General features: G+C 46.4%; 1 protein-coding gene across 1 annotated transcript in view; it reads left to right on the forward strand.

Moving 5' to 3' along the window:
- HTT (huntingtin) overlaps window positions 1-26307 on the forward strand; it is a 990576-nt gene that overhangs the window by 207602 nt on the left and 756667 nt on the right. Inside the window, exons 13-15 of the mRNA XM_030191138.1 lie at window positions 4395-4515; window positions 16561-16679; window positions 17193-17304. Of these exons, the coding sequence (XP_030046998.1) occupies window positions 4395-4515; window positions 16561-16679; window positions 17193-17304 (352 nt within the window). The remainder of the gene's footprint in view (window positions 1-4394; window positions 4516-16560; window positions 16680-17192; window positions 17305-26307) is intronic.

Below are 26307 nucleotides of genomic sequence, written 5' to 3' on the forward strand. Positions count from 1 at the left end.
TTGCGAACTACTACCGGCAGTTCATCCAGGATTACTCTTTCATCACGGCTCCTCTGACGGCCCTCACGAGGAAGGGGGCCGATGCAAAGAATTGGATGCCGGAGGCTTTCTCTGCATTCTCCACATTGAAAAAGGCCTTCCTCTCTGCCCCGGTACTCCGTAGTCTGGATCCTACTCAGCCTTTCCTGGTGGAAGTGGACGCCTCGTCCCTGGGAGTAGGGGCAGTTCTCTCTCAGACATCGGCATCCGGGAAAAAACATCCCTGCTTCTTCTTCTCCCGGAAGTTCACCCCCGCGGAGCGAAACTACACGGTGGGGGATCGGGAGCTTCTGGCGCTCAAACTAGCTTTTGAGGAATGGCGATACTTACTAGAGGGAGCAGCACATCCAGTAACTGTAATAACCGACCATAAGAATTTGCTCTATTTGCAAAATGCTACCAGACTGAATCCTCGCCAAGCCCGGTGGTCTCTGTTCTTTGCCCGGTTTGACTTCCGTCTGATCTTCAGACCGGGGGAAAAGAATGTCCAGGCGGATGCCCTGTCCCGCAGCTTCGAGGCTCCCGAGGACCAGGAGGAACCCTACCCAATGTTGAATCCGGCATGCATTCCCTCCATGCCCGGGGCCAGTGCCACCTGCCAGAAGGCCGTTCCTGTGAGGCTTCGTAGGAAGGTGCTGCGCTGGGGGCATGCTTCCGAATTTGCTGGACACTTCGGGTTCCACAAGACCCTACATCTGATCTCTCGATCGTATTGGTGGCCCCGGATGGCACAGGATGTTCTACAATACGTATCCACCTGTCCAGTGTGCGCCCGAACTAAATCTTCACATCAAAAGCAGTGGGGGCTGATGCAGCCCATGCCGGTACCACAGCAGCCATGGGAGGACCTGTCCATGGATTTTATCACCGACCTGCCACCCTCGCAGGGCAACACGGTCATTTGGGTGGTGATCGACCGGTTTTCCAAGATGGCCCACTTCATTCCTATGAAGGCTTTACCCACTGCCGGTACCCTGGCCGCAAACTTCATCACACACATCTTCCGGCTCTATGGACTGCTTCAGAGGATCATTAGTGACCGAGGCTCGCAGTTTACCTCGCGCTTCTGGAAAGCTTTGTGTTCAGCCTTTGGGGTTACCACTTTATTCTCGTCTGCATATCACCCCCAGACCAATGGTATGGTGGAGTAGGTCAACCAGACGGTGAAGGCGTTCCTTCGGGCATACTCTAACCAGCGCCAGGATGACTGGTCTACGCTGCTACCCTGGGCTGAGCTCGCCTATAATAACAGTCTGCATTCGGCCTCCCGGACGACACCTTTCAGCACCATCTATGGACGCCACCCGCGTCTGCCTCCTCCAATTGCCCCTGCAGAAGTTCCACCTCAGGTGCAGTCCACCGTCTGTTCCTTTCAGGAAGCTTGGAGGAAGGTCCAGGAACAGTTACGACATGCCGCGGTCAAGACCAAGGAGACCTATGACCGTAGAAAACAAGCAGCTCCCACATTTCTGCCGGGAGAAAAGGTTTGGTTGAGCACCCGATACCTGAAACTGCGGCTCCCATCTCTGAAGTTTGCTCCCCGGTTCATTGGACCTTTTGCCATACGATCCAGCATAGGAGCAGTGACTTACCGACTACACTTACCCGGTCAACTCCGGGTGCACAATGCTTTTCATGTTTCCCTCCTGAAACCTTTCCGCAGGTCAAAGTGGCATCCTGAACCCAAGAAGGTGGTTGTGCCTGAGAGTGATCCCGATCCAGAGTATGAGGTGGATCGCATCCTGGATTCCAAGCGTCGTGGAAGGAAGTTGTACTATCTCCTCGCCTGGAAGCATTTTGGACCAGAGGATAACTCCTGGGAGCCGGCGGACAATGTGCATGCTCCAGATCTGATCCGGGAGTTCCACGCTCATCATCCTGCTAAGCCCAGACTGAACCGGTGAGGGGGAGATCTTTCCGGAGGGGGTACTGTTACGCTCTGCTACACTTCTCCAGGATGGGTTGGTTTCTGTTTCCTAACCTAGCAGCCGTCATCCGGGTTGGATCATGGACAGCAGCCATCTTGGCTAGCTCAGGAGGGGGCAGCCATCTTGGAGTAACGAGGTCAGGAAGGAAGCCCATATTTGGATGTAGGCACCTCTGCTGATGGGGGCAGCCATCTTGGAACAGCTGCTCATGGTTGAGCCTAATTCCTGCCCTATTTAAAGCCCTGTTTCCAGTCCTTCCATGCTTCGGCTTCTATTCGCTTAGAGGTTGTGGTCTTCATCTGTTCCAGTGTTTTCCTGTGTTCCTGACCTTGGATTGTTTACTGACCACGCATTGTGTTGCTGCCTGCCCAGACTTTCGGATTGCTCTCTGTTTTGCTGCTTCACTGACTCTTTGATCCTGGACTGTGTCTGCTTGCCTGCCAGCCTGGTCAGCGGTTGTGCAACCCTGCCGGTTCCAGAAGTCCTGGTGGCCGCCTGCACCTGGGGGCTCAACTCCCAGGGAACGGTGGTCGCTCCCCAGGTGAAGCTAGGGGTTGTCTGGCTGCCTGATCGAGTGTGGTGCCACTTCATCTTCGCCGTGCTCAGTTGGGGCACAAGGGCTCACATTCACCAGGTCATAACACTTATTTCCGATCTGATGAAGAAGGGCAACCTTCGAAAGCTAATCAAGAAATGTATTGAGTTATGTCCAATAAAAAAGGTATCATCTTATTTTCTTTTCCATGTTTTATTTTGTTTGATTTCTATTGATAACCTTTTAGAGTGAATAGAAAGAGTAACAGTATTTAATCATAGCTGGCTCTTTTCAGGGCCCATAGTAGCAACACGTCACTTTCCATGGGCTCCCCCTCTCTTCCTCCTTAGCTGCGGCCATCTCTAAAATTCAGAACATCAGTGGTGTCTTATAGTGAGCTGTGAAATATGTCAAGGCCCACATCCAACAGGTGGTTATCGTGTGGTCGATGACGTAGGATTCTGAAAACAGGTCATTTTATGGAAAAACCCAGATAAGAATACACAAACTTGAAGATCCATTTATTAATTTTCTTTCTGGTTCTCTCCATGGAGCAATCTTTCACCCCTCCTGATCCTTCTCAGGATGGGCTTGGACTAAACTAAATAGGTTGTGGGAAATAGTCCCCAATCTTAGTCATTGAATCTTTTTTAACAAGTACCATGCAATGCATGGTTACCAGGTCATTACCTCTGAGGTGGATTATAATACATTCTTTGCAAGAATAGTAGGCGGTTCCATCTACATGATAATGATACCAGTACTTGTGATATTCTTGCCCTATGCACTCCTCTTTATACACCCCTACTGCCCCAGAAAATGAGATTCCCCAAAATACTGCCCATTCTCTGTCCCTCTCCCCCACATCCTCCTTAGCCATTCCTTGCTAACTTCCCTTCTATTTCCTTTCATACCAGTTAACTAGTGGGCTAAAAACAAACCCCTTGTGCTTGAGCTGATGCCAGCTTGTGGTACTCCACTCTGTGGAAATAGTCGCATCTTTCCATGAATAAATGGAGTCATGGAAAGTACATTTTTTTAGTGCAGTAACTCCTCAGTAACCTGTGCATGTATTTTATTCCAAAAATACTTAAATATTGGTAGTATGTTTGGATATAAAAGGAGTAGATACAGCAGAGCTGAAAACTGACAAACCGATGTGTTCACCTAGCTAGCTGGCACAATTTAATATACATTCAAAAAAACTTTCAAATTTGCTCTGTAGAAGTTAAAAATAGGTATACCTTGCTTTAACTAGATTCTGTCCCCTTTTTTTATTTATTGTCTTTTGCATATGAAACGGAATATGGTTTACCTTGAGTGAACTGTTGAAAATGACAACATGTGCTTTGGATCTGATTGATTTACTTGAGCAAGAGTAGGCTGGTGTGCATGATGCTTCTTTCAAGCACATTTCATTTCATGTTATTTGTAACTGACACTACTTGTAAGAACACCCAAACCTTTAGATAAAAGAAATGGGTTCTACCTTTCAGTCTAAAAAATAATCATTTGTAAATATCAAATTATACTCAGATTTATATTTTGTATGCTGCATTTGCAGATGCTTTTGTGTGGTTAGTATAGTACATAATGGTCTTTCTTCAACCTACTGACCACCACTGGGTGCCTTTAAGCTATATAAGTAAAATAATGGGTATATAGTAACCTGTTATAAGTAGTGTCTGAGCATCATATCTTTTTAAAGAATTTGGTAGTTTCTCCATATTGAAGCAACTGTTTGAATTGAAAATAAATTGTTTAGGAATTGAAACTTGTCATGCTTCGTTCACTGGATCTTGCTCACAAGGGCTTGATTGTATATTATGCATTAAGGAGTTTGGTCTTATACTCTAAACTGGTTCTAATAATGACTTGCTTGAATACTGTAGGCATTAGATGGCACTGAAAACCAGTATTCTGGGATGCAAATTGGACAGCTGCAAGAAGAGGAAGATGAGACGACTAACATGCCTCAAGAAATGTTAGATCCTTTCAGAAATTCATCACTTGGTAAGTTTGCCTTTGCCCCTGTTCCCTTTAGCTGGTTGCCACCATATCCAACCCCCTGCAATTTTTACTCTCCTATTGAGTGAATATACTACATTACCTATCTGTTAAGTACTTGTGAGCCCCGTTCTTTGCACATGTTTGGCTACCAGCAGTTTTTACTGTATTATCAGTGAACCTCATCTTAATAATATGTATACTTTGAAATCTGTCTTTGGGCATAAGCTTCTAGTATATATAGAACAACTATCTTATACTGGTTTTGCAAGAACAGTATTCTTGTCTTAGTTAATATATTGCAGGGCTAGAATTAGTAAAAATATAAATATCAAACAATGGAGAAATTTCTCATACTCTATATATTTCTAAACACTATTACATAAAGTATTAGTGAAGATGCTCAGAATCTTGCGATTGTTTCAGCTATATACTGAAATCTGAAAATTCAGTCATCGCACCAGTAACAGGTTCTTAATTAGAGTTCGTATTGAACTGTGGAGGAGTGGCCTAGTGGTTAGGGTGGTGGACTTTGGTCCTGGGGAACTGAGGAACTGAGTTCGATTCCCAGCACAGGCAGCTTCTTGTGACTCTGGGCAAGTCACTTAACCCTCCATTGCCCGCCGCATAGAGCCTGCCATGAGTGGGAAAGTGCGGGGTACAAATGTAACAACAAAAAAATAGATTCTTGAATGAAAAGTCCATTGATCGTTATTAAATGGGTTTTTGCCAGGTTCTTGGGGCCTGGATTGGCCGCTGTCTCGGAGACAGAGTGCTGGGCTTGATGGGCCTTTGGTCTTTTACCAGTGTGGCGGTGCTTATGTGCTAAGGCCCTTCTTAACATACAATTCTACCCCTCCACCAATTTGATCCACCTTATCACTACGATATAATTTGTACCCCGGTATGACAGTGTCCCACTGGTTATCCTCCTTCCACCAGGTCTCAGAGATGCCTATTACATCTAATTTTTCATTTAGTGCAATATATTCTAACTCTCCCATCTTATGTCTTAGGCTTCTGGCATTCACATATAGACATTTCAAACTATATTTGTTGTTCCTATTTACATACTGTTCAGCAATTGACAGTGTTAATTTGCAATCTTTTGTCTGCTTTTTATTTAAAGATACCTGATCTACTGTGGTCTTTATTGCAGCCTAGCTGTCGGGATACTCTATCTTCCCTCTTTTGGTGATATCTTTGAGAGATACCTTGTTTCAAACCATGCGTTTTTGAATGACTGTCGGCCTTCCCCAAGTTTCTAGTTTAAATGCTGCTCTATCTCTTTTTTAAATGCCAATGCCAGCAGCCTGGACCCACCCTGGTTAAGGTAGAGTCCATCATTCTTGAGTAGGCTGTCCCTTCCTCAGAATGTTACCCAGTTCTTTACAAATCTAAAACCCTCATCCCTCATCCCCACGCATTGGGACTCTGGAGCTCTGCCTGTCTCTTAGGCCCTGTACGTGGAACGGGGAGCACTTCAGAAAATGCTACCCTAGAGATTCAGGGTTTGAGCTTTCTACCTAAGAGCCTAAATTTGGCTTCCAGAACCTCTCTCCCACATTTTCCAATGTCATTGGTACCCACTTGTACCAAGGCAGTTGTTCCCTCCCCAGCACTATCTAAATCCTATCTAGGTGACACATGAAGTTTGCCACCTTCGCACCAGGCAGGCAAGGTACCAGGCGATCCTCAAGTCCACCAGCCACCCAGCTATCTATATGTCTAATAGTCGAATCACCAATAATTGCTGTTCTATAGATTAGGTAATCTTGGGTAATCTCCCATTAATCTTATCTCAACCTACAAAGAGTTCCACAGCACCGGAATTTGATGTGAATTAGAAGCAGTTAAAAATTTGGTAGAGCTAATATTCTGTTCAGAGGGATTGCTTAAATGAAAATTTTCACTCATCCTACCTGATTGCTGATACAGTTCAGGTTGACTACATCCACCAAATACAGTGGAGCAGTTCTATGTAAAATTTGAAAAGTCTTAGTGCCCAATTTGAAAAGAACCTGGGCTTCAACATGAAGTCAGTGTAAATTTACCATATAGGGTGATAAAGAATTATATGTACCTGAAGAGAATATCAATCAAATTGCCATGTTCTGTACTAATTGCAGATGAAGCAAAGAAGTCTTGGTACAACCTTAAAAAACTATATTACCATAATTGAGTCAGGATAAAATCAAAGCCTGAACGAACAACAAGCCTAAATGTGAAAGGCTCAAAATGCTTTTTTATAAGATTAATTTTTTTTCAGTATAAAAAAAGATTTCTTTACCACCTGAGTTATCTATGATAAAATACTGAGCCACAATCAACCATGGCTCCCAATATCCTAACAGAATCTTCAAACAAAAAATCTTCTGCTCCTATTGTAAACTGATGAAGCCTAAAAGGATGTGTCGCTGATCCCAACCATATAAATTTAGTGTTTTTTTTTTTTTATTGATCTTAAAGCTTATAAGATGTAATCCAATTTTCAATTAATTTTAAAATTCCTGTGTAAGTTTTAGGCCAGTCATCTAGAACAGGGCAGAGAATAGTAACGTCATCAGTATATATATAAAAAAATAGCATCTTAGCCTGTTTTAACACTATTCCCAATGACTGTAAAATGATATTAAATAGAGTAGTTGAAAGAGGGGATCCCTGTGATACTCTTCAAGAAACTTTCCAAGGCTCTGACATGACTCCATCACCTTGCTTCTGATTAGACTGATTACTAAGAAAGCCACCAAACCACTTCAGTACAGTGCCTTGGATGCCCAGATTACTCAACAAAAGTAACAGTCTCATGGGCAACTAAATCAAATGCACACAAGAGATCAAACTGAATCAAAATAGCACACTTACCTTCACTCAGTAATATCCTCCCCAGTTCTACAGTATTACCCACTACTGTCTCAGTGCTGAAATGCTTTCGAAATTAAGAGCTATGCAACATGTCAAACTTTGCCAAATAGCTCTGAAGCTGGTGAGCAACTAAGCATTCAATTACTTTGGTAATAAGTGGGATAGAGGCTATAGGCCTATAACTATTAGCTTCTTGCAATGGGCCATTCTACTACTACTATAAATCATTTCTATAGCGCTACCAGTCGTACGCAGCGCTTCACAATTGAACATGAAGAAAAGACAGTCCCTGCTCAAAAGAGCTTACAATCTAAATCAGGACAGACAGACAGGACCAATAAGTATAAGGGTAGGACAGACAGAAGGACACATAGGGAAAGGGACTATTGAAGAGAGGAAGACAAGATAAAGGTTACGAGCAAGTGACAAGTTAGGAGTCAAAAGCAGCATCAAACAGGTAGGCCTTTAGCCCGGATTTGAAGGCGGCCAGGGATGGGGCTAGATGTAGTGGCTCAGGAAGCCTATTCCAGGCATAAGGTGCGGCGAGATAAAAGGATTGGAGTCTGGAGTTAGTGATGGAGGAGAAGGGTGCAATTAGGAGAGATTTGCCTAGTGAATGGAGTTCCTGGGAAGGAGTGTAGGGAGAGATGAGGGTGGAGAGGTAGTGAGGAGCTGCAGAGTGAATGCACTTATAAGTCAATAAGAGGAGCTTGAATTTTATATGGAAACGGATAGGGAGCCAGTGAAGTGACTTCAGGAGAGGGCTGATATGGTCATAATGACTTTGGCGAAATATTAGTCGTGCAGCAGAATTTTGAACAGATTGAAGAGGAGAGAGGTGGCAGAGTGGAAGACCTGTGAGAAGTAAGTTGCAGTAATCTAAGTGAGAGGTGATGAGAGTGTGGATGAGGATTCTGATAGGGTGTTCAGAAAGGAAAGGGTGAACTTTGGTGATATTATAAAGGAAGAAACGACAGGTTTTAGCAATCTGTTGAATATGTGCAGAGAAGGAGAGGGAGGAGTCGAAGATGACCCCAAGGTTACGAGCAGATGAGACAGGAAGAATGAGTGTGTTGTCGACAGAAATAGAGAATGGGGGAAGGGGAGAGGTTGGTTTAGGAGGGAAGATAAGGAGCTCAGTTTTGGACATATTGAGCTTCAGGTGTCGGTGAAACATCCAGGTAGCAATATCAGAGAGGCAGGCAGATACCTTGGTCTGGATTTCTGCGGAGATTTCTGGTGTGGAGAGGTAGATCTGGGAGTCATCAGCGTAAAGGTGATACTGAAAACCGTGGGAAGAGATCAGAGCACCAAGGAAGGAAATATAGATGGAGAAAAGGAGAGGTCCTAGGACGGATCCTTAAGGTACACCCACTGACAGCGGGATAGAGGAAGAGGAGGATCCACCAGAGTATACACTAAAAGTACGCTGTGAGAGATAAGAGGAAAACCATGAGAGAGCAGAATTCTGAAATCCAAGTGAGGACAGCATGTCAAGGAGTAGGCTATGATCAACAGTATCAAAAGCAGCAGAAAGATCGAGAAGGAGGAGGATAGAATAGAGCCCTTTGGATTTAGCCAGGAATAGATTATTGGAGACTTTAGCAAGTGCTGTTTCAGTTGAATGAAGGGGACGAAAGCCAGATTGGAGTGGATCAAGAATAGGTTGAGAAGAAAGAAAGTCGAGGCAGCGAAGGTGGACAGCACGTTCTAGTATCTTGGATAAGAAAGGGAGGAGGGAGATGGGGCGATAGTTGGAAGGAGAGGTAGGATCCAGAGAAGGTTTTTTGAGGAGTGGGGTGACTACGGCATGTTTGAAGGCATCAGGGACAGACACAGTGGAAAGTGACAGATGAGGATATGATAGATGAAAGGGGTGACAACAGGAGAGATAGTGTTGAGCAGATGAGTGGGAATAGGGTCAGTGGAGCAGTTGGTTAGTTTTGAGGATGAAAGAAGAAATAAAGTTTCTTCTTCAGTGATTTCGGAAAAGGAAGAAAAGGAGGCAGAGATGAGAGGGTTGAGAGAGTGGACTAAGGGAAGAAGGGGTGGAGGAGAGCTGGTTGTGAATTCAAGTTTAATCTTGTGAACCTTATCATGAAAGTAATCAGCCAGAGTCTGGGGAGAAAGTGAAGGGGGAGTTGGGGGAGAAGGCACTTTTAGGAGAGAGTTTAGCGTGGCAAAGAGACGTCTAGGGTTTGAACCAATAGAGTTAGTCAGTTGGATGTATTAGTCCTGTTTGGCAAGTTGGAGAGCAGATTGGAAGGAGGTCAGCAAGAATTTGAAGTGTATGAAGTCAGCAAGGGCATGAGATTTAAGCCAAAGGCATTCAGCAGAGCGGGCACAAGAGCATAGGTAGCGGATAGTAGGGGTCAGCCAAGGTTGGGGTTTGGTACGTTTAATGGGACGAGACACGGGAGGAGCGAGAGTGCCCAGAGCAGATGACAGATTAGTATTATAGGAAGAGACAGCCTCATTGAAGGACTTGGTTGACATAGCAGTAGAGAAGAGATTTGAGATACTGGATGACAGGGTAGAAGGGTTAATAGCCTGTAGATTCCTAAATGTGTTGGTTAGAATAGGATGGGACTGGGTAGGAGGGTGTTGAAGTGTGAAAGTTATAAGATGATGGTCAGATAGGGGGAGAGTTGAGGCAAGGAAATTGGAGGGTGAGCAGTTGGAGAAGAGTACAAGATCAAGACAGTGGCCATTCTGGTGAGTAGGGGCGGTGGAGCACAGTTGAAGATTGAAGGAGGATGTTAAGACAAGGAATTGAGAAGCATAAGAGTCAGAGGGGTCATTAGCATGAAAGTTAAAATCCCCAAGAATGAGGGAAGGAGATGAAGGTTCAAGAAAGAAGGAGAGCCATGCATCAAAGTCAGTGAGAAAGGAAGAGGAGGATTTAGCAGGGGGTCGAAAAATGACTGCTACCTGGAGAGGTAGAGGAGCGAATAGACGGATCGAGTGGACTTCAAAGGAAGAAAAGCAGTGAGACTGAGGTGGAAGAATGGGTTGAAATTTACAGGAGGGTGAGAGTAGTAGTCCGACACCGCCTCCACGGCCAACCAAGCGAGGAGTATGTGAGAAGAGATAACCTGCATGACATAGGGCCGCAATTGAAGCAGAGTCTTCAGGGTAAAGCCAGGTTTCAGTAAGGGCAAGCAGATGAAGGGTATGAGAGATAAAGAGGTCGTGAATGTAGGAGAGTTTGTTGCAGACAGAGTGGGCGTTCCATAGAGCACAAGAGAAGGGTAGAGAAGAAGGGGGGTGGAGAGGAATAGAAATAAGATTGGAGGTATCACGGTAAGGCTTACACGAATAGGATGAGGGCTGATGTGGGGGACAAGGATTGGGATTAATGTCACCAGCGGAGAGCAGGAGTAGGAGAGTACGGAGGAGGGTAGGAGAGGTATGACGAAGGTGAGATGCATTCAGGTAAAAAGGCGAGGGGTGAATGGAAGGAAGGAAGTGTTGAAGGTTTAGAGCTGTGAAGAAGGGGGTGGAAAAAAGAGATGGTGAAGAGAGGGATAGAGAGATAGGGAAGACAATGTGCTCCAACGGTGGGAAGTGGTTTCATAAGGAGAAACAGATTGGGAAGGGATAGTGCCAAGAAGAGCAGGTGTACTGGAGCCATAATAATAACAACAGATTTTGGTAAAGAAATGCTCAGAATAAGCTAAGGGGGGTGGAGGTTCAGAGCAAACTAGGAGGAGGATAGTATAGGCATTAAGAGGTAGTAGCCAATAATATAAGATAAAAACAATTCAATAATACAAGATAAATATAAGATAAATACAAAATAGGGTAATGCAATATACAGTAGCAGAAGCAGTAGTAGAGAGTAACTAGCAAAAAGTCAGTAAGATCTTGAAGAACAGTAGTAGAGAGTAACTAGCAATTCTCATTCTTATGAATTGGGGTCAGGATAATATCTCCCCTAATGAGTGAAAAACCACCATTTCTAAACTGTGCATTTAACCAACCAGTTAGGAAATGAAAGAATGGCACCGAAGTATGTCTCATCAAATGTGCAGGACAGGCATCCAGAGAACATGATGATTTAGCATATTTAAAGAAGATTTCCTAGTGGCATCTATAGTAACTTCCTTCAGGTGGACATAGCATTGCTGCAGGAAATGTACCTTGCAGCCATTGAACACAACAAATTAAAAAAATGCTCGGCAGGGGGAAAAAGGGAGGTGTAGCGATTCTAATATGCAAATACGTCCAGCTCCGTGAGTCTGATCCAGAGGGACGATATGTTGTCTTCAAAATCTCCGTGGCCGGGCAGGAATTGATTCTTAGCAGCGTCTATACCCCGAATCAGTTTGACTAAGGGTTTTACCATAAGCTGACCACCCTTATGATAGGACTCCATCCCTTACCCCTTGTAGTTTTGGAAGATTTTAAAACAGTCTAGGAACTGGCTCTTGATCGTTCCTATAAACCTAGGGGGGAGACAGTTAATGAGTTCTGGGGTCTCCCAAATTTTTGCCATCAGTTGGATCTGGTGGTCTTTTGGAGAGTGTTACATCTGATAGATAGAGACTATACCCACTTATCTCATGCGTATGCGACTCAGTCTTGCATCGATTATCTCATGTTTTCTACCAGTCTTTTTCTAGTATCACAAAAGGGGAAATATGGCTTTATGCAGTGTTGGCTCATTCCTGGGTTTGGGCTGAGTGGCCACCCTACAGGAATATAGAGGTGGGAGGAGTCATTGGGTGTTGCCGTTGGCATTATATCATGACACCGCTTATTAAGAAAAATTGGCACATGATTACAAGACCCGTAGTAAATACTCATGAGGAGGCTCTTGTCCTCTGTTGGGAAACCGCAAAAGCGATTCTCTGGGGGGGAGACTATCAGTTATGCTAACTACTCCCGGAGGGTGCGGGATAGAGAAATTTTGTGCCTGGAGCATTAACTCATGGTATCCCACCATCGTTTTGGTCGATCCCATCTTGACACCCATAAGCAACAAGTTTTTGAAATACAAATGGCTGTGAATGAATTGCTCCATATAAGACCTTCCAAATCACTAACTTATTATGAATACCAGTTATACAGGTATGGCAATAAAGGGGGGTAGGCTTTTGGCTCGGCTTGTGCTAATAGAGTGCCCCAGATGGATATTGCATCTTCAAACAGTTGGGGGTAGTTCAGCAGCTTCAGACGTGGAGATATGCCAGATATTTAAGGATTACTACATAAAACTGTTTGCCGTCCCGGAGGAGGTGGGTCTTCCTAGGCATATGTACCTAGAGGTGCTCCTCCTGCCCTAGCTCACCCAGGGGCGTAGCCAGACACCCAATTTTGGGTGGGCCTGGGCCCAAGATGGGTGGGCAGAACCTTGCCCTGTCCCACAGGTGATTTGGTCTCTCCTTCTCTTGCCTGCATGCCATATGGTCTCTCAAACATCCCCCCTCTCCCTTATACCTTTTAAATAGCAGATTTTCACCGGCAGCAAGCAGCAACTAATACACACTGCTCATGTTGGCCCCACACCCTTCCCTCTGATGCAACTTCCTGTTTCCGCCTAGGCAGAAATACATCAGAGGGAAGGCTGTGGGGCCGGTGCGAGCAGTATGTATGTCACTGCTCACTGCAGGCGAAGATCTGCTACTTACAAGGTATGCAGGAGGGACACTTGTTGGGAGTTTTCAGCTGGTGGGGCTTGGGGATCCCTGCCAGCCACATCATAGGTATGCTGCTACTGGGTGGGCCTAAACCCAAAGTGGGTGGGCCTGGGCCACGCCACTGAGCTCATCGAAGCTGAATATTTCTATCCAGCATGAGGAAGTATATTGTGTAATTCCTCAAAGGCTTCTATTGATGGCTTCAGAGGAGGACAGGATGAGACTGGAAATTTATAAATTGCTTGTGGAATCCATAGTGGGGCAGTCAGCAAAGGTTTTCAATGTGATGATAGAGACGGAAGCCATCCCCCAGGCATTGAATACATCATGGGTGATAGTTCTTTCTAAGCCGGGGAAAGACCCCTGAAGTCCTGATTCATTAATCAATGTGGCGGCAAAGCTGTTGACCAGAATATTGGCAAATCGCCTGGCTAGAATCCTTCCGACATTGATTCATGACTCTCAGATGGGGTTTGTTAAGTGGAGGCTGATCATGAAAAATGTGTGAAGGATTTTGGCTTCCCTGGAGTATAGTCTGTGGGAATGCCTTCCTTCTTAATAAGCTTTGATGCGGAGAAGGCATTCGACCGTGTGCATTTGGACTTTCTTGGTGCTACGCTGGAGGCTTATGCATTCTCCAGCAGGTTTATCTTGGCCATTAAAGCTGTTTGTTCTTTCCCCATGTGCCAAAATCCAAGTTAATGGAGTGGACTTGGAGACCTTCCCTATTCTTTGTTGTATGCAACGGGATTGTTCACTCTCTCCCAATCAACTCTCTCTTAAATTTTGCTGGGCCAATAAGAAACCTAAATTGAAACTTACCTAGTTATTCATTTTGTAGGGATAGGGTAGGCTGGTTCTGCCCAATTTACCTACTTGTAATCAGGCCTGCCTACTAAGGCATCTCAGGGATTAGCTGTATTGGAAGCCCTAGTTTACACCGCTTGACTTGTAACACGCTTATTATGCATCCTATCATTTCTTTTCCCTACTCTATGGCACTAGTTCCCAGGTTCCCCTCTGTCTCTGGAGCAGCCAGCTTTTGTGACATTTGAGGGAGGTATGGTGCTCATTTATAGGCAGGCACCCTTTGATAACAGATTTGATACTATTGAGGGGTAATGTGGCTTTTGAGATGGGACTGGAAAGTACACCATTTGCTCGCTGGAAAAGGGGTGGTTCATCTTGAGCCTATCTTATATGGTGAGGGGGCTCTTCTGGGGTTTGAGGAACTTCAGCAGAAGGTAGGGGCTATTTTGGGCTAACAGATTTGCTTATTGCCAGGTCAAGCATTATGTAGCCACACTGGACTGATAAGCTTAAACAGTGGATGGGCAGGCCGGTTAGGGGCTTTTTAATGACATTTCGTAGAGGGGGATATCAGTTTTGGGTGCTTGTAGGGCCCTCAGTAAAGTAGAATGACAGAAGGATCTTACTGCAATTTGTAGGCATTGGACCACTGATCTGGGGGAGGATCTCATTGATTGGGATTTATTGATTGATTTACGAAGCATCCCTATTCCCAACTGCTTTCCGTCTCGGGGACGACCAAATTTCACAGGGGCGTGTTGGAGGCGTAGCGAAGGCGGGACTTGGGCGTGCCTAACACATGGGCGTCCTCGACCCATAATGGAAGAAAGGGCGTCCCTGACGAACACTTGGATGACTTTACCTGGTCCTGTTTTTCTTACGACCAAGCCACAAAAAGGTGCCCGAACTTACCAGATGACCACCGGAGATAATCATGGATCACTTCCCCTTACTTCCTCAGTGGTCACTAATCCCCTCCCACCCTCAAAAAACATCTTTAAAAATATTTTTTGCCAGCCTCTATGCCAGTCTCAAATGTCATACTCGGGTACATCACGGCAGTATGCAGGTCCCTGGAGCAGTTTTAGTGGGTGCAGTGCACTTCAGGCAGGCGGACCCAGGCCCATCCCCCCCTACCTGTTACACTTGTGGTGGTAAATGTGAGCCCTCCAAAACCCACCACAAACCCACTGTACCCACATCTAGGTGCCCCCTTTACCCGTAAGGGCTATGGTAGTGGTGTACAGTAGTGGGTTTTGGGGGGGGTTTGGGGGTTCAGCACACAAAGTAAGGGAGCTATGTTCCTGGGAGCAATTTATGAAGTCTACTGCAGTGCCCCCTAGGGTGCCCGGTTGGTGTCCTGGCATGTCAGGGGGACCAGTGCACTACGAATGCTGGCTCCTCCCACGACCAACGGGCTTGCATTTGGTCGTTTCTGAGATGGGCGTCCTTGGTTTCCATTATCGCTGAAAATCAGAAACGACCAAGTCTAGGGACGACCATCTCTAAGGACGACCTAAATTTCAAGATTTGGGCATCCCCGACCGTATTATCGAAACGAAAGATGGACGTCCATCTTGTTTCGATAATACGGGTTTCCCCGCCCCTCCACTTGGACGTTTTGCGAGGACGTCCTCAGCAAAACTTGGACGTCCCTTTCGATTATGCTCCTCCACGTCTATTTATGCCATATTGATATATTTCACCACTTTATCTATTTTGTATGTTTAAAAAGAGTATGTTGTGTATGTCATGTTTATTTTTGAATTGTGGTATGTTGGTAGCAGATAGGCAGCCCATGTCAGTAGAACTGTTCCCCAAAATACTTAGGGCCTTTTTTTTCAAGCTGCGTGGCAATTCCGGCAAAGCTCATTCAAAGAAATGGGCTTTGTCGGCATTGCCACACTGAGGGCCCCTAGTACAGCTTGATAAAAGATGCCCTTAGTGATGGAAGTGACCGAAAGCGAACTTTAAAGCTTGGACTTTTAGAAAGGGATTTAATCATAGTTGAAGTGTGGTTCTCCTGGATATGAGGACTGAACTTATTCTGTAGTTTGGGTACAAGACAGATGAGGCCTAAAACACAGAAGGAGCCTATTGAATATGAGGCACATAGCTGTCACAAGTTTGAAATGTGCTGTAATTGCTCTGTGCTAGATTTTTAGAATAAACTGCAGACATTTTCTAAGGAAAAATATAACATCAGAAAATTTGGTCTACCTAAAAAGTGGCCGGCGCTAGTTTTGGTGTGTGTGAAATTAATGTGTGCTGGGCCATTTTTTACCGTGGCAGAAAAAATGCCTTTTTAAAAATAGGGCAGTAAATGGCACTGTGCTAACATTAAAATTAGCATGTTGCTATTTACTGCCAGAACCCTTACAGCCATCTATTTAGAAGGTGATAAGTGATCCCATGCTACTCGTGTGGTAATTGGGCAATGCACGGCAGTGTGGGCACGCTGCCGATTACCGCTGGGAGTGCCCCGTGCGGTAGAAAATAATTTTCTAGCATATGAAACTGCGCCCGCTAACTTCAGTACTACCGCCGGGCTCCCTCGCTTCCCTGACAGTAGGGTCAATTTGGCACGTGCTACTCATGTGGTAGCTCTACTGCAGCTTACTAAAAGGGCCCCTTAGAAATCATAATCCTGAAATTTTTAGTTAAATCCTATGAATATCACTTGAATATGAACTTAGCTGAATGCCTTACCTGGATTTCTTTTTCCTCTCTAAAGCACTAAGCCAAACTCATTTAATGAAACATATGGGACATAGTAGGCAGTCCTCTGATAGCAGTGTGGATCGCTTTATAACAAAGGAAGAAACTGTGGATCCTGGAGAACTCGAGAACAAGGTGAGCAACATTGCAGTTTGTGTTAAAATAAGGTCTGAAAATAAACATAAAACATACTGGGGCCGAAATTCAGTGATTTAAACAGCCAGGACCCTCTCCTGCCCACTTAAACCGCTTGTCGCTGCCCAACCGCTTGTCGCTGCTGAATTTCACCTCTGACCCGCCCCCCCCCCCAAAGGTATCCTATCATAATGGGGGTGGGGGGGGGGGTGGAGGAGGCTGTTGTTGAGGGGGGGTGCACATCGGGGGGCAGGAAAGGGGAAAATAACTTTTGTCAGGGCTCGATATTCAGCTGGGGCCTGCTCAAGCTCTGGCATCCTGCCTGCCCAATTTATGGACATGGCCAGCACGGAATATAAGGGGCTAATTCAGCTGGCGATGGTAAGCATTTAAAAAAAACGCTCACTGCTGCCAACTGAATATTGGGGGGGGGGGGGGGGGAGATCTTTTCATTACTTTAGAGGAAAGATATTTACCAGATACTTCCAGGTTGTAACCAAATATTTTCAACAGCCTTGCAGAATAAAGGGAGACATCGGTCATTATACAGATGGAAGTGCAGCTCCAGTTATTCATTGTGTTCGTCTCTTATGTGCTTCATTCCTACTCACTGAGGAGAAAAATGGTAAGTTCATAGATTTTGTCTATTGTGTTCGCCATCTGGCCAAGAACAGTGTTCTTTGATCTTGGTCCTCCCTTGTTGACCATCAGCTACAGAGAATTTATTCATAAACCTAAACACTTTAGCAACATTCTTAAATCAGTTGCAGTAGTCTTATTTTGTTTCCTCCTAGGGCCCAGAATCAGCATTTCTGTTATATACCCATATCTCAAAATATGGGAGACTCAGACAGAATTCCCAAGATGAGGGCCAGCAACCTAAGGGGCCCTTGTACTAAGCCGCGTGCCTACATGTCCCCAACGTGCATCAATTTTGAGTTACCGCCTGGCTACCGCGTGGCCCATGCGGTAATTTCATTTTTGACACGTATCTGCTACATAAGCCGGAAAATATTTTTATTTTCTGGCGCATGAGCGGTAATTGGCATTTTATGTGCGTAGACCATTACCGTGTGAGACCTTACCACTAGGTCAATGGCTGATGGTAAGGTCTCAGACCCAAAATGGACGCACTGCAATTTTCATTTTGCCACATGTCCATTTTCGGCAAAAATAAAAAAAAGCATTTTTTACAGGTGCACTGAAAAATGATTTTGCATGCGCCCAAAACATGTGTCTACACTACCGCAGGCCATTTTTCAGCGCGCCTTTGTAAAATGGCCCTTAAGTTTAGTTGATCTATAAGACATGTTGACACCTGTCACTATCTAAGAAATTAGCTTTCTTTTATCTACAGCAATTGCCTGATTTTTATAGAAAGTTGTACTTTGAGAGAGGTTTGCAAATTTAAGTGGGTTTTCTTTTGGTATCGTTCATTATTGTTAAATTTTGAATACTAATGATAAAGGAATAAAACTATCAGTGTTTGAATAAATTTCTTTTTCAAAACTGCATTTCCGCAGGCCTCCTTCTTGTGCCTCAGGAGCCTCTCCAATGGCGGCCTCAATCCTGGGAAATATCCCCCACCGCTCTCCACAGATCTCCCAGGAAGCCCTCTCAAAGCTCCAGGCCAAAATATAGTGCACAAATGCTGTTTGTTCATTCATATAAGTCACAGTGAGTTACTGAGCATAGACTGTCCCTTCTCCCCACCCTGCTGGCTAGGAAACCACCCTTCCTCCATCACTTCCCCAGCCAAACACAGTCCATCCCAAAGCACTTCCTTGCAGTGCACAGGTTCATGTCACAGTTCCAAACCCCAAACACTTCTCAGCAAGGCACAAGTCTATGTCATAGTTCAGAACCCCGAACACTTCTCAGCAAGGCACAAGTCTATGTCATAGTTCAGAACCCCGAACACTTCTCAGCAAGGCACAAGTCTATGTCATAGTTCAGAACCCCGAACACTTCTCAGCAAAGCACAAGTCCAGATCATAGTTCAAATCCCCAAGCACTTCTTCAGCCCCTCACCTTCTCCTTGCTGGTAACAGCTGCTTGATTCTTTTTCCATGTGCTAACAGTCTCCCAGCCAGGTTTGCTAAGAAGCCCTTTAATTTCTTCCCTTGTACCAGGGCCAGAGCAGTCACGTCCACGGGCTCATTACCCCAGGTCTCTCCTGCTTGAATCTCCTCTCCTTCTCCTCCCTCCTCCCAGTCCATTAGTTCCTCTCCCTTTATGTGCCTCAGCTGTTCCTCCCCACCCTGATCATCTCTCATTACCCAATCTCTTCCTTCCCCCTCCGTCTCCTGGGACTTGTAGTTCTCTTTCTGCTCCCTTTCTTCTTGCATAGGTTTCTGCGACTTGTATTCCTCCTTCCACTTTAGGTGTTTAAGATACTTATACTTCCCCGGAGGAGTGGCCTCCCGGCCCCTGTGAATTTGAGATTTGTGGTTGGACTCAGGGCGAGAACATGTTCTTGTCCTGCTCCTTTCTCTGGTCCCTTCTCCCTGTATCCTCATGGGTTCCTCACTCTGTAAGACCCTTTTTTTTTTTTTTTGCTTAATAGTCAACTCCCCCCACATTAGTCCCGAGTTGCCCTGCAAAGCCAAAACCTAAACACAAATAGGGGAACCCTGAGCGTAGGATTTCTCCATTAAGTGGAAGTTGTTTACTGATATTGGGGATTCTCTATAGACAGCAAGATAAATCAGATACATAACCTACCACCTTCCCAGTTGACTCCTCAGCTCTATAATTTATTGAGGGGATTCATGAGGTAGATGATGTGCTTGAGGTCATACACAAGTCAGGAAAATTGTCTCAGATCAAGTTGGATCAGCAGAACGTTCTTAGCATTATCTAAAGCTGTGACTCTGATTCTGCATTGCCAACAATGTGGACTCTTTTTGTCCTTTTCTAAAACCAGACTGCCGAAGACAAAAGCAGTTCATGTTTCTAGTAGAGTGCGCGATGATGAACTAAGATTTACTATTTCCAAGTATATTGTCATCATAATACAAAGCTTTTTCCAAAAATGACCTGGGACAACATTGGTGGAAATTCAACTACTGTTCAGGGTCCCAGAGATCTTTTATTTTTATTTTTGTTACATTTGTACCCCGCACTTTCACATTCATGGCAGGCTCAATGCGGTTTACATGGAGCAATGGAGGGTTAAGTGACTTGCCCAGAGTCACAAGGAGCTGCCTGTGCTTGAAGTGGGAATCAAACTCAGTTCCTCAGTTCCCCAGGACCAAAGTCCACCACCCTAACCAGGGTTGCCAGGTAGAAATTTTTTTTCCAGCCCAATCCAGGCCAGAAACCAGCCCAAAACCCGCCCAAACACAAACCCCGCCCCTGACACCCCCACCCCCGCGTCACCGCCCCCGCCGTCACCGGCCCCGCCCCCGCCGGCCCCGCCCCCGCCGTCACCGGCCCCGCCTCCCACGTCATCGGGCCCGCCTCCCCGTCATCAGCCCCGCCTCCCCATCATCGGCCCCGCCTCCCCATCATCGGCCCCGCCTCCCACGTCATCGGCCCCGCCTCCCACGTCATCGGCCCCGCCCAAAACGTCACTAACCCCGCCCAAAAACGTCACTAACCTCGCCCCCCGCGGCCGAAAAAAAATCAAAAAGCCGCCCAAAAAGCCGCCCGGAAGCCCTAAAAACCGCCCAAAAAACCGCAACCCGCCGCGGGCAAAAATTTCCTGCGGCGGGTCGCGGAAAACCGCCCAATTGGGCGGTAAAACCACCCACCTGGCAACACTGACCCTAACCTCTAGGCCACTCCTCCACTCAACCTTCCAGACTTTCCAGACTAAACCTTGTTTGGAGATGGAAGTTAGAGAAGGTATTTCGAATGAGTGAGTCAGGGCTATTGGGAGAGATTAAGTGCTTTGGACTAGTGCTTTGAAATGAATAGTTGAAAAGTACCAATTATTAGCATGAGTCTTTTTGATCAGAATTGTAGTAAGTCTCTGAGTAAAATGACTATCTTAGAGTTGATTACTAGGGTTCATAGGTTAGCCACCGCTCTGATATTTGCCAAAGAAGATTAGAAGCATCTTTCACTTATTAAGCTGCCAAGTGGTGGAATAAATTACCAAAATATTAGTCATCTGTTTAATTATGTGATATTTTGGAAAGTTATTGCCTTGATAGTAGCATGCTGTGGCTTAAGTTTTTAATGATCTAAATCAAATGAGAAGTTACTATAATAGGGTTACTTGGATGGCATTGCATTGTTGTACTTCTAGTATTATGTCCTACTTCTTTTAATGTGACACGCATTGTTCCGTATATGGTACTTGCAGCACCTCGTAACATCACATTATCTGTGCAAGAACTCCTAAACCTGATTATTCAAGTGACCCTGAATGACCCTGGGCTGGTGATCATGGGAGATTTCAGTCTACATATTGAAACCCCAGATACCACTACAGCTGCCTTTCTGGACATGAGAAAAGTACTAGGACTTACACAGGTGATCAATTTTCCAACCCATGAAAAGGGTCACATACTAGACCTGGTATATTCTACAAAGGGGTTGACATCCCAGAATTCTGGGATAACAGTATTGAAATAACACCCCTATCATGGTCAGATCATTTTCTAATTAAATTTTCCTTAAGTGACCATCTGAAACAAATGGCACCTCCCAGAGTTTGGAAGGAGATCAGAGAAAAAAATAAAGCTGACCGCTGAGAATTTCCTAGAGGCCTTGGACTATCCACATATGATTGAAAAGACAACTACAGTGTCAGAACAGGTTGACATTTGGAATACACACTTAGCCAAGACCTTAGAGAAAACAGCATCATTAAAAAAGGTCTTATGCCCCACTCACAAATGTTCACCTTGGGTTTCTCCAGAACTTCTCCAGAAATGTATTATGCCCAATAAAAAAACCTATCATCTTTTTTTCTTTTCCATGTTTTATTTCTATTGATTACCTTTAAAAGTGGATTAACACGGCTACCGCACCTCTCTACTCCAGAACTTCGGATCCTTAAATGCGAAGGATGGAAACTGGAAAAGAGATGGCATAAATGTCACCTGGATGAAGACAGGCTAAACTGTAGGAAGCACACGACACAGTACCGCCTTAACAGCAGCCAAAGAACAATATTTTTCTCAATGCATTGTACATGTTGTCAGTTCAACCAAGCAGCTGTTCAGTATAGTAAACAGTCTACTGCAACTTCCATAACAGAACTAGCCTCCCAGTCTAAACTGAACTGCAATGATTTTGCTTCATACTTTGCCAACAAAATTAAAAGGCTCCACCAGGATTTATAGGCAGTCCCACCCAGTTTCCAATCAGTTAACCAGGAGTGCTCAAACTCCCCCTCTCCTGACAGACAAATGGGACACTTTTAACCAAATGATAGAGGAGAGCCTTGACAAAATCCTAAGAGACCTTCAACCAACTACCTGCTCCCTTGACCCTTGTCCAGCAGGGAAGAATTAATTCAAAATGTGAAACACATGCATACGGGAACAAAAAGAGTACTTAGCTTCACTCTGGTAGTACTTCTGTATCTGTTGAGAAATGGGACACTTATGAATGATTGAGAAATAGACCAAAGACGTGACATCATGGACACGGGGTTTTGAACAAATCTATGAGCATTCCCTGGATTGTTTACTTTTAGTACTATCATCTCTACACTACTATCTACTTGAGGTGCAGATTGTGCTCTTGTTCTCAGACTGTCTCCCTGTGGATAGGGCTGCTGAATTTGCAAGCTGAACAAGAAGCGAGTTTGTAGACAGTATCTGACCAGAGTCACCTTTTGATTTTTTTTTTTTACATTACATCCAGACTCTCCACTCTGGATGTGAAAATGCACAGATTTTCCTGGCTGTGCATCTCGGTTCTTGATATTCCTTGCTGACAAGACAGTCTTTTGGGGGAAAAGGTGGAAGAGGTTGCTGCCCACATTAAGAATCACACAGACATAATAAAGTCCCTCTTTTAGCTGCCTCCAGTTGCGTCCGCCTCTTCTGGGAGGTCTTTGGGTGGGTCTAGAAGCAGTAACTCCTACTCCATACTCCTCAGCAGGACCAGTTCCAACACTCCTGCCCACATTGATAGCATTCCCAGGAGACCCAGTCTGCTCCCCAGTCATAGCAGGGAGAGAACGTTTGACTGCCTCCTGGAGAGCATAGCTGCCGTAGAAGTAGCAGTCCCTGAAGATTTGTTAGTAGGGTTGTAACCCTCGTGGGTTCTTCAGATAGTCCCGCTCAGTTATGCTCTGAATTGGGAAAGGAGACTACCAGCTTGCCCACCAAGACATTCATATCTGAGCTCTGTACACAAAGAAGTATTTGCAGAGCAGCCCTCCGCTGTTCTCCATGCTAATGTTGTAGAACACATTCCACCAGGAGAAGGGATGGGATTCTGTTCCAGGTACTTCCTTGTGACATGGAGCATAGGGGATTTCCTCCCATCCTGGGCCTCGGGACCATGAACTAATATCTAGTCAAAGAACAGGATAACTTTTCCTGGGCACTTTTTTTTTTGTTACATTTGTACCCCGCGCTTTCCCACTCATGGCAGGCTCAATGCGGCTTACATGGGGCAATGGAGGGTTAAGTGACTTGCCCAGAGTCACAAGGAGCTGCCTGTGCCTGAAGTGGGAATCGAACTCAGTCCAGGACCAAAGTCCACCACCCTAACCACTAGGCCACTCCTCCACTCCGATTCTCGTGATTCAGAAGACTGATTGCCTATGCTCTCTGGATTTTAAGGATGCATACACTCACATTAGATTCTTCCCAGTCACAGGAAGTATCTCAGATTTCTAGTGAGACAACGTTACTACCAGTACTGCGTTTGGCTGTTTAGCCTCATGTCGGCTCTCATGAAGTGCCTAGCAGTAGTCATGGCATTGTTGTGCAGACTTGGAGTCCATATGTTGCCCTACTTGGATGAGAGGCTAGACAAGTGTACATTGAGGAAAGGTGTTCAGTTTCTCATCAACTACCCCACCTGTACATTGGATTCCTGCTGACACGGCACAAGCTTGGGCCTTCCTGCCTTGAGCTAGGGTAGATGCCCTCATTGCCATTGTCACTTAAGTCCGCAGCAGCTATCAGGTCACAGCTCGGCACATGTTGAAGTTGCTGTCCCACATGGCCTCCACAGTACATGTTACTCGCCTACTCTTGAGAGGCACCCAATGAACCCTAACTTCCCAGTTGTAGCAAGCTGAGGAGAACCTAATGGATGTCATCCAGATCTCCCCAGAGCTGACTCAGTTGTTGCTGTAGTGCACAATCTGGACCACTTTGATCCTGGGATTACCGTTCCAAATTTCTGTGCACCATAAAGTGTTGACCGTGAATACATCCACTCTGGGCTGGGGGGGGGGGGGGGGGGGCCTATATACATGGGCTTCACACCCAGGGGACTTGGTCTGCCTGAGAGACAGAGTACCAGTTCAATCTCCTGGAGCTCTGGGTGATTTGAAATGCTTAGATGGTTTTTAGAGATCAGCTGTCCAACTAAATTATGTTTTCTGTAACAGACAATTAGGTAGCCATGCACCATGTAAACAAGCAGAGAGTACAGGATTTTACTCTTTGTGTCAGGAAGTGGTTGAAGTGTGAACTGGAGCCACCAGCCGTGAAATGGTGCTCCAGGTCACATATCTGGCAGGGGAGGAGAACAGCCTGGCAAAAAAACTGAGCAGGGTGATACAGCCCCATGAGTAGTCTCTCAGTATGGGTGTTGCCTGTCAGCTCTTCTGAGAGTTGGACTCTTCCTTGATAGATCTTTTTTGTCATCCATCTCACCAACAAAATACCTCGGTTTTGAACTTCAGGCTCAGGTTACTTAATAGGCTTGCGTCAGTTGCCTTTCTCCTACATTTGGGAATGAAGCTTCCATTTCTCCGAGGACAAGCAGGCTGCTTGTTCTCACGACTGGGTTGACGTCCACGGCAGCCCCCACCAACCGGAACAAAACTTCGCGGGCGGTCCCGTACGCAGGGCACGCCCACCGCGCATGCGCGGCCTTCTTCCCGCCCGTGCGCGACCGTTCCCACTCAGTTTTTTTTGATTCTGCCCTGGAGAGAGACGTGTTATCGTCTCTCTCTCTGTCAGCCCCGGAAACCGGATGCCGCGAGTTTTTTTCTCTTTCGTACGCGTTCGCGCTTCTTTCCTTTTCTTCTGTTAAAAAAAAAAAAAAGAAGTTTGTCCCCTTGTCGTCTTTAGCCGCGGGGGCGCCTCGTTGCGGCCGTGTGGTCGTTTTCATTTTTTGGGTGTGCTTTTCACTGCCACCATCGACGACTTTGACTTCGCCGACGCAATTTCTCCGTCGATGTCCTCGAAGGTCCCGAGCGGATTCAAGAAGTGTGGTCGGTGCGGCTGGCAGATCTCGCAAACCGATACTCACGCTTGGTGCCTCCAGTGCCTTGGGCCGGAGCATAATACCAAGATGTGCACCTTGTGTCTCGGCTTGCGGAAGCGGACACAGGTGGCGAGGCAAGTTCTTTGGGACCGTCTTTTTGGAACTTGCGCCGGCCCCTAGACGGCATCGGTGTCGACGGCCGGATCTTCGGTACCGATGTCGACGAAATCGGCACCGACAATGGCACCGACCCCAGGAGTACAGGTACTGTTGGCCCGCCGGCCTACCGGTGACGGCGGGGGTGAGCGGCCGCGCGGGCAATCGTCCCCGGCCACTCCCTCTGCCCAGGGCCATCGGGACCGAACCCTGTCAGACCTGATCCCTCGAGGCCGGGGGGGGGGTTCTACCTCCTCTTCATCGCTGCCACCAAGCGCCGATGACGGGCACCGAAAGAAAACCAAAAAGCACCGTCATCGGTCGCCCACGGCGCACGGGACTACCAGCTCCGGCGCCTCCAGAGATGATTCGACACCGAGGAAGCGGCAGTGCAGAGAGGAGCGTTCCCCCTTGGTTGAAGAGGTGTCGCTGCGTCAGTCCATGGGTGCTTCGGTACCGTCTCCTGGACCTGAGCAGCTTCCGGCACCGACACCCACACCGGCCCCCCTGCCTTTCCCGACAGCGGGCCTTGACGAGTGCCTCCGAGCCATCCTTCCAGGGATTCTGGAAGGGCTGATGCGCCAGGCTTTGCCGGCACCGGGGGTGCTTGTGCCCCTGGCGCCGTTGATGGAGGCGCCGGTGTGCTCTAGCCTGATGCCGAGGCCTCCGACACCGACGCTGCTTGCGGCACCGGTGTCGACCGCCACGCAAGTGGAATCCCCGTCGATGTCGATGGAGCGAGCTTCATCCCCGCTGGCGCGGGAGACCACCGCTCGACGCCATCATCGAGGACATGGTTCCTCGCAGTCGAGACGGGCCCGGTTCAGGTCTGAGCTGCAAGAGTTCATGTCCGACACCGAGGAAGAGGCCTCGTGGGGGGAGGAGGAGGACCCCAGATATTTCTCCTCAGAGGAGTCTGAGGGCCTTCCCTCCGACCCCACTCCTTCACCGGAGAGGAAGCTCTTGCCCCCTGAGAGCCTCTCCTTTGTCTCCTTCGTCAGGGACATGTCTATTTGCATTCCCTTCCCCGTGGTCTCTGTGGATGAGCCGAGGGCTGAGATGCTCGAGGTCCTCGACTATCCATCACCACCTAGGGAGTCTTTCACGGTGCCGTTGC

Source organism: Microcaecilia unicolor, chromosome 2, assembly GCF_901765095.1.
Source record: "Microcaecilia unicolor chromosome 2, aMicUni1.1, whole genome shotgun sequence".
Lineage (NCBI taxonomy): Eukaryota > Metazoa > Chordata > Amphibia > Gymnophiona > Siphonopidae > Microcaecilia > Microcaecilia unicolor.